The sequence below is a fragment of the Lissotriton helveticus genome, chromosome 6 (genome assembly GCF_964261635.1).
Source record: "Lissotriton helveticus chromosome 6, aLisHel1.1, whole genome shotgun sequence".
In the NCBI taxonomy this organism is placed as follows: domain Eukaryota; kingdom Metazoa; phylum Chordata; class Amphibia; order Caudata; family Salamandridae; genus Lissotriton; species Lissotriton helveticus.
Window position 1 is genome coordinate 1,472,891,309 of NC_136067.1, and position 18,719 is coordinate 1,472,910,027.

The 18,719-nt window shown below is 43.6% G+C and overlaps 1 protein-coding gene across 3 annotated transcripts in view; it reads left to right on the forward strand.

Annotated features, from left to right (window-relative positions):
• Positions 1-18,719, forward strand: part of LOC144763565 (uncharacterized) — an 803,973-nt gene that overhangs the window by 609,139 nt on the left and 176,115 nt on the right. For all 3 annotated transcript variants that reach the window (XM_078649286.1, XM_078649284.1, XM_078649285.1), the window contains one exon: positions 17,764-17,910. In XM_078649286.1, coding sequence (XP_078505412.1) covers positions 17,764-17,910 — 147 coding nt within the window. The remainder of the gene's footprint in view (positions 1-17,763; positions 17,911-18,719) is intronic.

The window sequence follows — 18,719 nt, forward strand, 5'->3', positions numbered from 1 at the left end:
GTAGCATCCCAAGTGGCAAACAGCTGGCGCATAGCTAATACGCAGGCGCTACTTGCACGTTATGATAGAGCTCATTATGATAAGTTAGAAAAACTCATCACACATCTCCCTAAAGAACATCAAAAAAAGGCAGATCAGCTCATACAAGAAGGGGAGGTAATAACTAACACTTCCATTAAGTGAGCCTTAGACGCAGCAGACACTGCAGCAAGCTCTATAAACACCAGTATCATGTTAAGAAGACATGCATGGCTCAGAGTCTCAGGATTCAAACGAGGTACAAACCTCCTTGTTAAACCAGCCTTTTGATGGAAAAACACTTTTCGGCTCAGGGACAGATGAAGCCTTAGAAAAGATGAAAAAAGACACAGAAACGGCTAAATCAATGGGAGCATTGCAACAGCCAACTCAAAGGGGTTCCTTTCGTAGGTCCACCTATAGAGGCGGATCCAAGAATACAGGCACAAGCCAGCAATCAACCTCTTTTACAACAACATCACCCAGAGGTAATTCCAGAGGCAGTTACAGAGGTAACAACAACAAGGGTAGAGGTTGCGGAAATAACAACAACCACAACTCTCCAACCCCAAAACAGTGACTTCATAAAGCTTCCCCAGACCATGTAACACCGGTCGGGGGACGTCTATCACAGTTCCTACCTGTCTGGGAAAATATCATATCAGACAGGTGGGTGAGACAAATTATCCAACATGGTTATTGCCTAGAACTGACAGCTACCCCACCAAACATCCCCCCCCAAACAGCGTCCAATGAGTCAAGATCATCTAACATTGTTAAAACAGGAAGTACTATCACTACTACAAAAGCATGCCATAGAGAAGGTTCCACAACATCAACAGGGAACAGGAGTATACTCTCTATACTTTCTAATTCCCAAAAAAGACGGGTCCCTAAGGCCAATACTAGACCTCAGACCTCTCAATGCATACATAAATTCGGAACATTTCCACATGGTCACGCTCCAACAAGTACTTCCTTTACTGAAGAAAGGGGACTTTCTTTCTACACTGGATCTAAAAGACGCTTACTTTAATATCCCAATTCACAAAGCCCACAGAAAATACCTCAGGTTTGTGGTAGAAGGACAACATTACCAGTTCAAAGTCCTTCCTTTTGGGGTTACAACAGCACCAAGGGTGTTCACAAAATGCCTAGCAGTGGTGGCAGCACACCTAAGAAGACAACAAATACATGTCTTCCCTTACTTAGACGACTGGCTTATAAAGGCCAAGTCACAACAAGAATGTCTTCAAAACGCACAGAAGACAATTCAGTTGCTGCACCAGCTAGGGTTTACGGTGAACTACACAAAATCCCACCTGCAACCAAACAAGGTTCAACAATATCTAGGGGCTACTATAGACACAAAAAAGCCAAAGTATACCCCAATCCAGTCAGGATTCAAACAATGCTCACATTGATTAAAAGATTTCAACCACAACACTCACTAACAGCTTGAGTGTTCATGCAGCTATTAGGAATGATGTCATCCTGCATACTGCTAATACCATATGCCAGACTACAAATGCTTCCGCTTCAAGAATGTCTAGCAACACAGTGGAATCAGGCTCAAGGTCAGATTACAGATCTGGTGTTGGTAGACAACCGCACACATTGCTCTCTGAAGTGGTGGAACACAACAAACATTTCCAAGGGGCGGTCGTTCCTAGAACCAATTCCTCAAGTGGTGCTAACAGCGGATGCATCGCTCACCGGATGGGGAGCGCATATGGACAAATATACAGTACAGGGAAGATGGAGTGTACAGCAAAAAAGACTGCACATCAACCATCTAGAACTACTAGCAGTGTTTCTAGCATTAAAAGCTTTTCAAATGCAGATTATCAGCAAAGCAGTCCTGATCAGAACAGACAACATGACAGCAATGTATTATATTCAAAAACGGGGGGGGGGACACTCTCTCCAACTATCCAGACTAGCGCAGGAAATTTGGAGATGGGCCATTCCTCAAAACATCTATCTGTTAGCCGAACACCTTCCAGGAATTCAAAATCAGATAGCAGATATCTTAAGCAGGGAGTCAGAACAAATACACGAATGGGAACTGCACGACCAAATACTGCAGACATTCTTCCAAAGATTGGGACAACCAGAGATAGATCTCTTTGCCACTCATCAGAACGCAAAATGCCAAAGCTTCGCATCCAGGTACCCAAACCACCTGTCGCAGGGCAATGCATTATGGATAAATTGGTCCAACAAATTTGCATACGCTTTTCCCCCTCTCCCACTAATTCCATTAGTGGTTCGAAAACTGCAACAACATTCAATGACCATGATACTAGTAGCACCCACGTGGGCACGACAGCCGTGGTATACCACGCTCCTGCAACTCTCACAGGTGCCACATCAAAAACTAAGAATCCTACCCATGCACCTTACACAGAACCATGGAGAAATAATGCACCCAGATCCCAAACAAATGAACCTAGCGATCTGGCTTCTGAGGTCCTAGAATTTGGATACTTAGATTTACCTCCAAACTGTATGGAAATCATTAAGCAAGCAAGACGTCCCACCACCAGAGCATGCTATGCAGCAAAGTGGAAAAGGTTTGCTGAATACTGTAACAGTAACAACATCAACCCTCTGGACGCATCCACAAAAAATATTATTTGCTACTTACTACACTTACAGCAATGTAACCTTGCTTACACCTCCATTAGAGTACATCTTGCAGCTATAGCAGCGTACCTGCAAAACAGGCAACATCTATCCCTGTTTAGAGTGCCAGCAATTAAAGCCTTAATGGAAGGCCTCAAAAGAGTCATTCCACCAAGACTGCCTCCTTCCCCAGTCTGGAATCTCAACATAGTACTCACCAGACTAATGGGACCGCCCTTTGAACCTATGCATAGGTGTGAAATACAATTCCTTACATGGAAGGTAGCCTTCCTTATAGCCATTACCTCCCTCAGGAGAGTGAGTGAATTACAGGCATAGACAATACAAGAACCATTCCTACAGTTACACCAAAATAAAGTGGTTCTTAGAACAAACCCCAAATTCTTGCCTAAAGTAATTTCAGCATTCCACATCAATCAGCCAGTGGAACTACCAGTCTTTTTTCCCAAAACCACAGACGGTAGCAGAGAGGGCCCTACATACACTAGATGTCAAAAGGGCAATATTGTATTACATAGAAAGAACACAAACTTTCAGAAAAACCAAACCACTATTTGTAGCTTTTTCCCCAACACATAAGGGCAAGCCTATCTCTAAAGCAGGCATTGCCAGGTGGATTGTAAAATGTATACAAATGTTACATAAAAGCAAAGAGAACATTAACTGTTCCTCCTAGAGCTCATTCTAGACGTAAACTAGGGGCATCTATGGCATTCTTAGGAAACATTCCCCTAGATGACATATGCAAAGCAGCAACTTGGTCTACACCGCATACCTTCACAAAACACTACTGTGTTGATGTGCAGGCAACACAACAAGCAAGAGTGGGCCAGGCTGTACTAAAAGCTTTATTTCAAACTGTTGCAACACACTGGTGACCACCGCTAGGGAGGTAACTGCTGTATAATCTATTCATAAATGTACCATCTGGAGCCCATATGCCTCAAACGGAATATGCTACTTACCAGTATGCATTTGTTCTTGGCACAGAGGGCTGCAGAGTGGTACATGCCCTCCCTGCCTCCCCGGAAACCGGTGTCTGTTCCAACACGATCTTATTTAGATACACTTACATTGGCATCTCTTTCTGTATTCTATCATACTACTGCATCTAACCCTACTATGGCAAAACAATCTAAGGATGGAGCCGATGGCCATGCGCACTAGCACCCAAGGGAGGAGTCTTCAGTCTCGTGACTACAAAAGACTTCTCCAAGACAAAAACAAGTGCAATCATCCGAGCCCAACACCAGATGGCGATCTATTCATAAATGTACCACTCTGCAACCCTCTATGCCAAGAACAGATGCATACTGGTAAGTAGCATATTCCTTCTCAGGGTTGACCAGTTTTCAACAGTATTAGGGGGAAGTGGAGGTACATTTGCCAAGACCACAGTATACGGTGTTGCTTCTGGCGGGAGATTTAGATTAAAGAGATTCGGGGTTACTCCTTCCTCGAAATGGTCCTCTGATGTTCTGTTTTGTTGAGATGGTACAAACGAGGACACATTCGGGACTACCATAGATGAGTCAACAGACCCATTATCATGAGTTATAGTGTCTCCTCTTGAGCCTTTGTGATTAGGCCGATCAGTAAGCTTTGGATTGAGGTGTTTGGATTTAGCTGGTACTTTAGTTGGAGCTGGTGTTTTAACAGGAACTGCCACTTTGGCTGGAACTGACACTTTAGCGGGGGCTAATGAACCAGTTTTAGAACTTGTGGCACTAATGTGGGGTAAAGACTTAACCTCACTTTGGGGCGGGCTGCTTGTCAAGCTTACCCTCGATGTTAGTTAGCCTTACTTCTATATGTTTTACTTTTAGAGTAATAGGTTCTAAAAAAGTCATTAAAAGGGTTTCCATTCTCTCCCAGAATGAATCATCTTTTAGGTCCCTAATAGTAGTTGGTAAAGGGACAGTCTCGATCTGATCATTCTCCTCGCTCCCTCTACTCCCTCTACTCCCATTTAAGTTTTCCGTAACTTTATTTTGTTTGGATTTGGTATTCCTTTTGCTAGTTTTATTTGTTTTACTAGGTTGCCTTTCTCTAGCAGTATGTTTTTGTTTAGATCTATGTTTGTTAAAAACAAGGGAACCCCATACAGTAGAACCTGGGGTAACGAGATGCTTTGGAAGAACAATGGTTCAGGGTAGGCCTTAAGAGGTCCTTAGCGAGGAATAGAACAGAGAGCGAGTGCTTAATAAGTCGCTGGGGAGCAGAGATAGTAGGTATTGGTAGGAGTTTTTTATTTTACTCTCTTTTCTTAAGGGTATACATAAATAATTATACTGTATTGCAGGTGCTCAAGTGAATAGTACGGTGCAGGACGTGACATAAGTGATCAAAGTGAACGAACTGTCACACAACAACAACAAGGATAAAAACACAACAATTATATACAAATAGAACGGGTGAAATTCCTTGGGTGGGTCGACGGCGTTTCGATCTATATTAATCTAGATCATCATCAGGACAGATGAGCCTCCTGAAACTATAAGAATTTTAAAATTAAAATCAGGCTCCTATATGTATGCCTCACATGGCATTCCTACATGTATACTTTTAATTGCAAATTAGTTTTTTCGCTCCCGGGGAAAAGACAAAACATGCACATGTACATATCTTAACACATGGGCATTTGATGAAGACTCATTTTAAAATTAAATCGAAATAAATTAAATTAGAGAGGCATGTGATTTTACCTCAACTTAGTGTATGGCGCTTCATCCGTCAAGAGTTATGAGCGCATATATTGCTGGTACAAATTAATTTATACAAAAGTGAACAAATTAAAAAATGTATATACCTTGCCGGTGCTCTTTAAGGCAAGGATGATTAGTTGGCAATACAGTAGATGTTGCTGTACTCAATTTGAATCTGTAGGCAATAGAGAATAGCAGTGAGCATGGGATGTATTTTGTAACATTAAAGGGTTACATTTTATAACATTAAAGGGTTAAGGGCTGTAGTTAAAGTCTATACTTGCAGGGACAGTTAATAAATTGGGCGGATAAAATCAATATGTTTTCCAGCACAAGATAAGACTCTCCTCTTGGTTACTGAACAATGGTTCTGGGATTGTTCTATTAATGAAGAGAAAGGCGGGCTGAGGAATAGCCACTCATACTGCAACTTACTGTTTACTTAGTGAAAGCATGGGTCTTCCACTGAAGGGAACAAGTAGCGCTCGGTCACATCTACTTTGCCGAGGGTCCTACTTGAACTTTATACAAAAAGAACAGAATTACATTAATTTGGACCTTAAAACCGATGCTTATCACTACTAGGCTGTATGAAGTGTAAGCTACTCACTTTGAGGGGTTTAACTATGAGAACCCGAAGTTAGTAGAAGGGGTTCGCTTAGCAAGGTCGCTTTTGCAGTGCAGCAGTCTTGGCGCCTGTAACTGCAAAAAACACTCGGGTCAGTGCGTGGCTAAGGCATAATTAAAAGGCCAGGCTTTTCCTTATGGGCGGTAATAAACTTACTTAATCGGGCGTCACGTCGTGGCAGTAGAAGGGAGTCCAGGTATCTCTTCCGCGATAGCTCACAACAGACTGAGCACCGGCGCCGCCATTAACCCCTTAAGTGCTGCCGTCGGCCAACGGTCGTCACGGGCACTACCTCCCCAGTGCTGCGTGCGACCGCTGGACGTCCAGTTCAGCACCGGATAATGGACAGCGCAGCACTGGGGAGGTTTGTTTACTAGCTCCCAAGTGGTTAATAGCGTGTAGCAGTGCGTGCGCGCGCAGAGACAACGTAGTGTGTCATTTGGCGCATGCGCGAATGGGGTACGGTCTGAGCATGCGCTAGGAGAGAGTGGTGCCTCTGGGCTCCTGCGCAGGGGGAGTTAATGTGTGGAACGATTTACAAAGGGCCGGTTATGAGATTTAATGGGCGATTTTAATCCTCAAGGGCCAGAAAAGCAGCCTATAAAGCTGCGCAAAGGGATGAATTGTGAAAACCGATTTACAGATGGAAAGGGGAGATGTTAATCCTAGTGGGACAGAGTTGCAGCATTTAAACTGACCGAATAAAGAGCCAATTATAATTGGACAATGTTAAACGCATTTCTTCAGAAACACTTACAATTAACACTTGTCGAAGGTGCTGAGAAAGTTTTGGAAAAGGACATTCAGTTAACACAATTAAACAGTTATTGATGCAACTTTGTCAGTAGGAAACCAGAATTAATTAAACACAGATAAGCAGTTACTGATACAGTTGGTCAGCTTGTAACCAAAGGACATGACTTAATGGATTTTCAGAAAACATCACTTGGTGTTAATCATGTACACATGTTCCATTCATCCAGTGAATTGAGTCCTTTCTCAATTGTCTTGCAGTAGAATATCCATTTACATTCCAAGCGATTTAATATTGTTTGTTGATTGCCACCTCTGGCATTTGGCATCAGTTTGTCAATGACTTGCCACTTCATATCGTTCTCAGTATGTCCCATTTCGAGGTAGTGCTCCACCAATGGGGCCGTTGTCACCTTGCATCGGATCCTACTCCTGTGTTGGGATACTCTGGTCTTTATTTGTTGAGTCGTCTGTCCGATGTATAGTAGTTTGCACGGGCATTCAATACTGTAAATTACATTTTTAGAATTGCAGTTGGTGAAAAAATTAAGAGTGTGCTTAACACTTCCATACTCGAATACTTTAGTGTTGGTGGTGAATTCGCATGCCATGCACTTATTACATTTAAAATGCCCTAGGACTCTTGGTAGATTCAATCTGGTTTCGATTGTGTTATGAATGATTGGGTTGCTAGCTGCTCTCACTAGGTGGTCTTTCAGGTTGCGACCCCGTTTGAATGAAAAGAGTGGGAGCCCGGTGTTTAGCTCTAGAGGATCTAGTACATTCCAATGTTTTTTTATCATTTTCGTGAGTTTGTTACTAGCTGTATTGAAAGTAGTCACGCAGGCAATTTTAGGGGTGATTTCTTTGGGGTGAGGTTCAAGCAGATATTCCCTGTGTGTATACCAAGCCCTCTTCATCGCCCTTCTTACCAATTTTCTGGGGTAACCTCTTGTAGTTAGTTTTTTGCAGAGAACTTCTGCTTCAATGAAGAAATCTTTTTTATATTTGCAATTTCTCCTGATTCTCAAGAATTGGCCATAGGGCAGGCCATCCCTCAGAGCCCTGGGGTGTGCACTATGGTATTGCAAGAGGGTATTGCGTCGACCCACCCAAGGAATTTCACCCGTTCTATTTGTATATAATTGTTGTGTTTTTATCCTTGTTGTTGTTGTGTGACAGTTCGTTCACTTTGATCACTTATGTCACGTCCTGCACCGTACTATTCACTTGAGCACCTGCAATACAGTATAATTATTTATGTATACCCTTAAGAAAAGAGAGTAAAATAAAAAACTCCTACCAATACCTACTATCTCTGCTCCCCAGCGACATATTAAGCACTCGCTCTCTGTTCTATTCCTCGCTAAGGACCTCTTAAGGCCTACCCTGAACCATTGTTCTTCCAAAGCATCTCGTTACCCCAGGTTCTACTGTATGGGGTTCCCTTGTTTTTAACAAACATTACATGCGCAGTGGCTACACTGCAAGGGTATCACTCCTTGAGTGGTTTTTTTCCTAAATACGCAATAGACTTGATCCATTTATTCATATAATGTCTACAAATACAGCTGTTACTTACACAGAAGAATACATAGCCTCAAAACTAGCAGGTCCATCACTGTTTAAAGACCCCGTAAGCAACCCTAGGGCCCCCACTGATACAGCCAGTGAGAAACTTGCTCAGCTAGAACATCTTAAGAAAAAACATATACGCACAGAACTTCACGCTCGAATGCTAACGGATTACTTAAGAGCGGAAGTCATCCCAATAGGCCTGCAGGTACGCAACGTACCAGCTATCTTCATCCAAGACCCGAAATTTAAATTGGGTTTCTCTCATATAGGAACAACGTGTTCACGCCACTGGATGGTGTTGGGCATCGACACCGCCCTTGAACATAGCAAAAAAGAGCTGGAAGAGATTGCAGCTTTAGAACAAGCAATCCGTGACTTGGATAGCTTGGCTGACGCCAAAGCAGCTTTAGAAAAAATAGACCGCACTATTAAGGATTTTGAGAGTTTTGAGCACCACAAAAAAACAACAAAAGTCTCCAAAGACATCAACCAATATAATAAAGAAAAAACCTACCCGTACCTCCGGGAGGATTATTTTACTGCGGGTCCATCTGACCAACAAAAAGTTCCGACTGGCTCTTGGGGCAGGTTCAGAAACCGAGCTCCAGTGACATTCTCTGAATCCTCAGCAGAATCAGAAGACTCGGAGGGTCAAGAAGGCCCTGGTACCTCCACTAGTGCAAACCCCCATTTTTTAGGGAGAGGCCAGTTGAGGCACACAGACCCCCCTCGAGGGAGAGGGAGAGGGAAGACACGGCCCAAACCCAGATACAACTTCCCCCCAGGGGAACGCCAAACCAGGAACAGATTCTACCAATGGGGTTACCAATACTAGACATGGTACCAGTAACTAATACTAACCACGAAACAATACCTATATTCAATCTGTCCCAACATCAATTAAATTCAACAGACATATCCCTGCTCAGCAGAGGTCTATATTTTGTAATTGCTGAAAAACCTAATTGGTTTAATATCCAAGCTGAAATCATGCAATTTTTCAGGAAAGTAAGACTGCAAACCTTCTTTAAGAACCGTGAGGGTCCCAATAGAAATGACACCACAGGCTTACGCCCACCGTCCTCATTTCGTCCATCTAGTGGAACCATGCCACCGGAAGTGCTCACCTTTGAACACTTAGTACTCCGTGATTTGGACAAAATAAAGGACAGCTACACATTTACACCTTACAACATCAGCAAGGAGGAAAGAAATAGCCTGATCAAACTCAAACAGAACAATGACATTGTCATTAAACCATGTGACAAGGGTGGCGGTATAGCCATCCAAGACCGCAACCTATATGAGAGTGAAATCTTACGTCAGATCAATAACCAAGATCACTATGAAAAACTAAGAGGCAACCCCACTAAGAGTATAAGTGAAACCATCCTCAGTATCACCCAAGAGGCACTGGAATCAGGATTCCTGAGTAAGAATGAATTTCTATTCCTAAATAATAAAAACCCTCGCACCCCGGTGCTTTATACACTGCCTAAAGTACATAAGGACACAGAACGACCCCCTGGAAGACCAATACTTTCGGGCTGTGGGTCAGTTGTAGAACCCCTGGGTAAATATATTGATTTCTTTATCCGTGACATGGTTCAAGACACTGCCACGTATGTCAAAGACACCACACATCTGATCAATTTAATTGAATCTAAGCCATTCCATCCCGATAGTAAGATATTAGTGACTCTAGACATAGTCACTATATACCAACATTCCCCAGGACAAAGGAATTAACGTAATCCAAAAACATCTGAACAACCGACCTGCACCTCACCAAGTCCCCACAGAGTTTATAATAAACCTTCTAGAAATAGCCCTGACAAAAAACTATTTCCTATTCAAAGACACCTTCTATAGGCAGTGTAAGGGCACTTCCATGGGGGCTGTTTTTGCCCCCAACTTTGCGATTCTCTACGTGGATGACATAGAAACTAATATCATCCTCAACAACATAAATCCCTTTCGCAATCAAATAAAGTCCTGGCATCGATACATCGATGACGTTCTCATGATTTGGAGTGGTGATGTAGAATCTCTAGAAAACTTCTGCAGATGGCTTAACACCCACCAAACAGACCTTAAATTCACCCACTCATACGACAAACACCAAATCGACTACCTTGATGTGACCATTAAATGCGAAGAGGAACAACTATACACCACATTGTATCGTAAGCCTACGCAACGCAATACCCTCTTGCAATACCATAGTGCACACCCCAGGGCTCTGAGGGATGGCCTGCCCTATGGCCAATTCTTGAGAATCAGGAGAAATTGCAAATATAAAAAAGATTTCTTCATTGAAGCAGAAGTTCTCTGCAAAAAACTAACTACAAGAGGTTACCCCAGAAAATTGGTAAGAAGGGCGATGAAGAGGGCTTGGTATACACACAGGGAATATCTGCTTGAACCTCACCCCAAAGAAATCACCCCTAAAATTGCCTGCGTGACTACTTTCAATACAGCTAGTAACAAACTCACGAAAATGATAAAAAAACATTGGAATGTACTAGATCCTCTAGAGCTAAACACCGGGCTCCCACTCTTTTCATTCAAACGGGGTCGCAACCTGAAAGACCACCTAGTGAGAGCAGCTAGCAACCCAATCATTCATAACACAATCGAAACCAGATTGAATCTACCAAGAGTCCTAGGGCATTTTAAATGTAATAAGTGCATGGCATGCGAATTCACCACCAACACTAAAGTATTCGAGTATGGAAGTGTTAAGCACACTCTTAATTTTTTCACCAACTGCAATTCTAAAAATGTAATTTACAGTATTGAATGCCCGTGCAAACTACTATACATCGGACAGACGACTCAACAAATAAAGACCAGAGAATCCCAACACAGGAGTAGGATCCGATGCAAGGTGACAACGGCCCCATTGGTGGAGCACTACCTCGAAATGGGACATACTGAGAACGACATGAAGTGGCAAGTCATTGACAAACTGATGCCAAATGCCAGAGGTGGCAATCAACAAACAATATTAAATCGCTTGGAATGTAAATGGATATTCTACTGCAAGACAATTGAGAAAGGACTCAATTCACTGGATGAATGGACCATGTGTACATGATTAACACCAAGTGATGTTTTCTGAAAATCCATTAAGTCATGTCCTTTGGTTACAAGCTGACCAACTGTATCAGTAACTGCTTATCTGTGTTTAATTAATTCTGGTTTCCTACCGACAAAGTTGCATCAATAACTGTTTAATTGTGTTAACTGAATGTCCTTTTCCAAAACTTTCTCAGCACCTTCGACAAGTGTTAATTGTAAGGGTTTCTGAAGAAATGCGTTTAACATTGTCCAATTATAATTGGCTCTTTATTCGGTCAGTTTAAATGCTGCAACTCTGTCCCACTAGGATTAACATCTCCCCTTTCCATCTGTAAATCGGTTTTCACAATTCATCCCTTTGCGCAGCTTTATAGGCTGCTTTTCTGGCCCTTGAGGATTAAAATCGCCCATTAAATCTCATAACCGGCCCTTTGTAAATCGTTCCGCACATTAACTCCCCCTGCGCAGGAGCCCAGAGGCACCACTCTCTCCTAGCGCATGCTCAGACCGTACCCCATTCGCGCATGCGCCAAATGACACACTACGTTGTCTCTGCGCGCGCACGCACTGCTACACGCTATTAATGGCGGCGCCGGTGCTCAGTCTGTTGTGAGCTATCGCGGAAGAGATACCTGGACTCCCTTCTACTGCCACGACGTGACGCCCGATTAAGTAAGTTTATTACCGCCCATAAGGAAAAGCCTGGCCTTTTAATTATGCCTTAGCCACGCACTGACCCGAGTGTTTTTTGCAGTTACAGGCGCCAAGACTGCTGCACTGCAAAAGCGACCTTGCTAAGCGAACCCCTTCTACTAACTTCGGGTTCTCATAGTTAAACCCCTCAAAGTGAGTAGCTTACACTTCATACAGCCTAGTAGTGATAAGCATCGGTTTTAAGGTCCAAATTAATGTAATTCTGTTCTTTTTGTATAAAGTTCAAGTAGGACCCTCGGCAAAGTAGATGTGACCGAGCGCTACTTGTTCCCTTCAGTGGAAGACCCATGCTTTCACTAAGTAAACAGTAAGTTGCAGTATGAGTGGCTATTCCTCAGCCCGCCTTTCTCTTCATTAATAGAACAATCCCAGAACCATTGTTCAGTAACCAAGAGGAGAGTCTTATCTTGTGCTGGAAAACATATTGATTTTATCCGCCCAATTTATTAACTGTCCCTGCAAGTATAGACTTTAACTACAGCCCTTAACCCTTTAATGTTATAAAATTTAACCCTTTAATGTTACAAAATACATCCCATGCTCACTGCTATTCTCTATTGCCTACAGATTCAAATTGAGTACAGCAACATCTACTGTATTGCCAACTAATCATCCTTGCCTTAAAGAGCACCGGCAAGGTATATACATTTTTTAATTTGTTCACTTTTGTATAAATTAATTTGTACCAGCAATATATGCGCTCATAACTCTTGACGGATGAAGCGCCATACACTAAGTTGAGGTAAAATCACATGCCTCTCTAATTTAATTTATTTCGATTTAATTTTAAAATGAGTCTTCATCAAATGCCCATGTGTTAAGATATGTACATGTGCATGTTTTGTCTTTTCCCCGGGAGCGAAAAAACTAATTTGCAATTAAAAGTATACATGTAGGAATGCCATGTGAGGCATACATGTAGGAGCCTGATTTTAATTTTAAAATTCTTATAGTTTCAGGAGGCTCATCTGTCCTGATGATGATCTAGATTAATATAGATCGAAACGCCGTCGACCCACCCAAGGAATTTCACCCGTTCTATTTGTATATAATTGTTGTGTTTTTATCCTTGTTGTTGTTGTGTGACAGTTCGTTCACTTTGATCACTTATGTCACGTCCTGCACCGTACTATTCACTTGAGCACCTGCAATACAGTATAATTATTTATGTATACCCTTAAGAAAAGAGAGTAAAATAAAAAACTCCTACCAATACCTACTATCTCTGCTCCCCAGCGACTTATTAAGCACTCGCTCTCTGTTCTATTCCTCGCTAAGGACCTCTTAAGGCCTACCCTGAACCATTGTTCTTCCAAAGCACTTTTTTTAGATCTAGCCTTCTGTCCTCTAGTTCTCACACAGGGGCTATCACTAATATTTAAAATAGGGATTGGGATCCCTGAGATATCATGTCCCTCTTTGCCTGAGACGTCCTCATCTAGAGGCACGGGGTCACTGATCGGATTGCTGACACATAGAGAGGGAGTCACGGATAACCTTGCAGTTAGAGGCAATAATTCAGTTACGTCCGTGTGATCCCTAAACGACCTCTCATTTATTGGTGTAATGCTATTTCTTCCGGGCAAAGCAACAAAAGAGGGGGCTAGTAAGGAATCCTCGGAGTTAGTGGTTAGCATAGACGTATTTGTATTAGCTAAGGGGGGGAGGAAGCCGGGTGGCAGAGAGGCGTCTTTCTGTGCTTTCAATAGCAGAGGCGACCACCCCAATCGTCTGCTGCAGCATTCGGTCTATTGCTGTCAAGGTAGGTAGGGGGGATTCACAACTGCTTTTGTTTTCCCATTCGAATGAATGGGGGTATTTTTCCCCATGTCTTTTAGCAATAGATCTAGATGTGTTAGAATGATAGTACAGAGAGATATTCACTATATTAACACGCTAGAAATACAGTATTAATGATTGCACCAAGAATTTAAAAATAGGAATAATACAATATATAACTATATATTAATCAAAAGGCATTATTTACAAGTTTTCAATCCGCAGGCTGGAGCAAGTGAAATAGAAATAGACCAAAAGGGATGGACCAGCCCAGCCTCGGCCGGCCCCGGACGGCCACAGACGGGCCGCCCTTTGCCCGGGCTTCGATCGGCGTCCTGCTCGCGTCCCGCGACGCGGAGGGCAGGGCTGAATTTAAAGCGCCTGCTGGCGCGTATCCTCCCAGAAGCGGCTTTCTAGCCGCAAGGGCACCTGGTAGCTGTAGTGTCCGTGCCCCTCAGTCCCCCCCCCCCCCCCCACTGCGGCCGCGCTGAGGTAGAAGAAGCTGCGGCGGGGAGAGACCGGATGCGGCAGTGGGCTGATGCAGAGCAGGTCGGGTCACAAACAGGATCCCCGGCAAGGAGAAAAGAGCAGCAAATACCAGCAAAGGAAGGAGAATTTCCTGCGTGCGCTGAGTGACACAGAGTTCAAACCTTTGTTCAAAGGGATCGGATTTTTAAAGGATCACTGGGTCCAGCTACATGTGGACACTACCATTCAACCCATGGCCCTTAGCATAGAAGAGTCGCATTTCACCTACGGGCAATAGTCAAACAAGAGCTGAAGAAGCTGGAATCATGGACATCATTGAGCGAGCCGAAGGATCAGCTCCCTGGGTGTCACCCATTGTCATGGCAAGGAAGCCTAAACAACCAGGCGAGGTGAGGATATATGTTGACATGAGGTCACCCAATCATGCCATAAAGAAAGAGCGTCATCTGACCCCCACCGTTGATGACATCGTAGCAAAGTGAGCGGGTCTCGGTGGTTCTCCAAAATGGACCTACAAGCCTGATACCACCAACTTATGCTAGATCCAGAATCAAGGGCCATAACCACCTTTTCAACACACGTGGGACTTCGACAATATAAGCTACTCCGTTTTAGGGTCCCCGGCGTTGCTGAAATCTTTCAAGATACTAATCAAGGTGTTCTGGCTGGCTAGAGGGAGGTTCTCAATGTCAGCGATTATATTCTCATGCATGCCCCCACCCTGGAAGAGCATTTGGACCGGTTAAGGGATGTATATACAGCGCCTGCGAGACAGTGGTCATACCCTTCATCGGGAAAAATTTGCATTTGTCCAGGAGGAGATAGCTTTCTTTGGATATCGTTTCTCCCAACATGGGGTGCCCCAGCGCAGGTTCATGACATGTAGATGGCAAAGGGCTCCCACATCTTTAACTGGAGGGAAAAGTTTCCTTTTTATGGTGACCTACTGTGGGTGATTTATCCGAAACCTGACCAAGCTTCACTGCTCCACTGAGGGAACTTATGAAGTCCACTACTACCTGGGAATGGGGCTCCTGCCAAGAGAATACCTTCCACGACACAAAGAACGCACTGTCCGCTGATACTACATTAGTGTACTTTGATCCGGCCAAAGAGTCAGAACTGTCCATTGATGCCAGCCCCATCGGTCTTGGCGCAGTTCTATCGCAAAAGCAAGAAGATGGGGAGTGGGCGACAGTAGCCTATGTAAGCCATGCCCTGACCGACACCAAGCAAAAGTATTTGCATATAGAAAAGGAAGCAATTGCTGTTCACTATGGATGTCCGCATTTCCACTTATATCTTATGGGTAACTGTTCATCGTACACCGGGATCATAAACCATTGATACCATTATTCATGGGAGCCTCCTTGAAACCTCCACCAAGGATCGAAAAATTGATCCTCCAGCTACAGGAATACCACTTCCAGGTGGTGCATCACCCTGGTGCACAGAATCCGCTGACTTCTTGTCAAGACATGCAAGCAGAACAGAGAAAGCTTGCACTACGCTGGTCGTGCTACATAAAGTCAGAGGAGACCTGGCCTTGTCTGCTGAAAACTGCCTGATGAGAGGGTCCAGTTTGATGATCCACAAATGCTGCATCAACGAGTTGTCGATTTGGCCCACATAGCGCACCAAGTAATTGTGAAGACGAAGTCCTGTCTGTGCTACAAGTTATGGTTTCCCTGCTTTGACGACCTTGTGGAGAAATAGTTCGTGACTGTGTTTTCTGTCAAGCAACTGGCACAGCTGAACCCCCAGTGCCAATTGTCACTGAAGATATACCACCACATCTGTGGCACCGGGTGAGCAAAGATTTTGGGATTCTCCGCGATGGTAAACACATGCTGGTGGTGATAGATGACTTCTCAAAATATCTAGAGGTGGAGATCTTGGAGCCTACCTAGTCTACCTACGAGCAAGACTATACCATTACTGCAAAAAATCATGGCCACTCATGGACTCCTCATAGAGCTACGGACAGATAATGTTCCCCCTTTCTCCAGTCATGAAGTGGCAGAATATTTGCAGTCGAGAGGAGTGTGGCATCAGAAAATCACACTAAGATGGCCTCAAGCCAACGAGGAAGCTGAACGCTTCATGCGCACTCTCAACAAAGTGCTTTGCATTGCCGTGGCTCGTGGTCACAGCTTGGAGAGTGCCCTCTACACTTTTCTACGAGAATACTGGCTTACTCCTCACTCCACGACTCAAGTCAGCCCTGGATCACTCTGCATACAAAGAGCAGTGGGATATATGTTTCCTCAGGTGATGCAGCTGTAGGTCAGTTGGTTGCAAGTGTCGGACAGACTAGACCAGCGACAAACTCAGTATGACAAGGTGTCCAGAACACGAAGAGCCAAGGAAAAACAACTAGCTGAGGGAGACCTTGTGTTGGTAAAGAACCGCAATACAAGAGGAAAGTTCACACTGCTGTTTGAACTAGATGCGTGGACTGTTCAAGGAATAAAGGGATCTATGGTAACTGCCGGAAGAGCTTGATAGAACATCACCAGAAATGTCTCCTGGTTTGAGGTGTCGACCTCCTGTGAACGTGAGAGCTCCATTGGAGGGGGAGGACTTTCACATTGAATCAGGTGATGGTGTCATGCCATCAGTACCCTGTGAAGGAGTTCCTTGCTCTCCTGCAATGGAGTTACTAGGACCTGCTGGATTTCCCAGAGCTGTACACAGTCCTCCGGTGGGGTTGGAAACTGTGCGTGGTCCAGTAGACAGTCAGCTGTCCAGCGAGAGTGGTGGAGCAGGTGGTCCAGATCTTGAAGGTCGTTGAGGGAGTGGGTGGTACCACCTCAGACCGAGGCCAGTAGTTTTTCTCTTCTAAGAGATTGTCTTGATGTAATGACATTGGTTCAGCAATGATTTCTATCTCTCTCTCTATCTCTCTCTATCTTTCTCTCTCTCTCTCTCTCTCTGCCCCTGCTACTTTTGCATCAGCACTCCACTGTGTTTTCAAATGATTTTGTTGACATCATTTTATTGATTGTGTTGTTGTTTTTGGTTTTCATTTTGAATAAAAGAGGAATGTTATGTTGTGATGGACCACACCATTTGGTGGTCCACCAGTGGGTGGATCCTACATTCTACAGACCATCCTGCGTGTTTGTGGGACAGCCCATGTAAAGGAAGGGCCAGATGTAGTTCTAGTAATAAATGGGGAACCGGAACAGATTTAAGCAATTCGGCACCACTCCAATGTTCTACTGGTGTGCGTGTCATTTTCTGTCCTACATACTGTCCGCCCACCCCATGCAACCAGTGTGTGCACACAACCATTACACCAGACAGCGACTCATTGTAAAGTGCAAAATGTATCTTATTACCCCTTTCATTCTGTTTTTCCAGATTTTGAGAAACGGTCCTGCAGTCCACAAAGTTCTAGGTGTGATTCTCACTTTTGGTAACTACATGAATGGCGGAATTCGATCAAGGGGACAGGCAGATGGTTTCACCTTGGATTTTCTTCCCAAACTCAATGACGTTAAAAGTACAGTAAGTAGTAGCTTGTTGTAGTTCATATTTGACAAAGCTGATAATTCAGAATAGGAAATACAATTTCAAATTTGTGATCAATAACAAAGTACTTACAAGTGTCAGCAGGAAACTCTTCAGACTGGAAGATGCAACTATCCATAACCAGCAGTTAATATAAGAAATTGGCATATTCATTGAGAGGGTGAGAGCCCCCCTCAAGTAATCACAATCTTTGTAGGGTGAACCACTAATGTCACTAAAACTTGGTGGCTTGGCACAAAACAGACGGGCCTAATTTAGAAGCAATGTGTATAGTATTTATTCAGCACTCAAACAGTAATAAACTGAAAACACAAGAAAAATTCCAAACCAGTTTAGAAACATAGAGTACATGTTTATGAATACAATGTGGCCAAAATATTAATAATCCGCAACAGGTATAACCGGAGATATTTATAAAGAGGCTTTCAAAGTTTGAATTAAAAACAGCACCAAAAAGAACAAAGGGCCAACCGCGGATTTCTGGTTGAAGTCCAAAGTTAAGCTTGACCATAATGGAGTGAGAGTCTGATATAGGGACCAGGTTCACCCCAGTGAAAAGTTTACCTTCTGACTTAGAAACTTTTATGGAGGAAAAATGGACATTTATGTGTTGTGGGCAAGCTGCATACTGGATCTACAGCAAGGCTCGAAAGAGGATTGCTGAAGAGTGGTGTTCTGATGCAGTCTTCGATGAATGTGGTAAAGCATCTCAGATTGGGTGAAGTCTGTGAAAGGTCTCGAAGATTAACTTCAGTTCGGTGTCTCTTGGTAAAGCCCTAGTACTC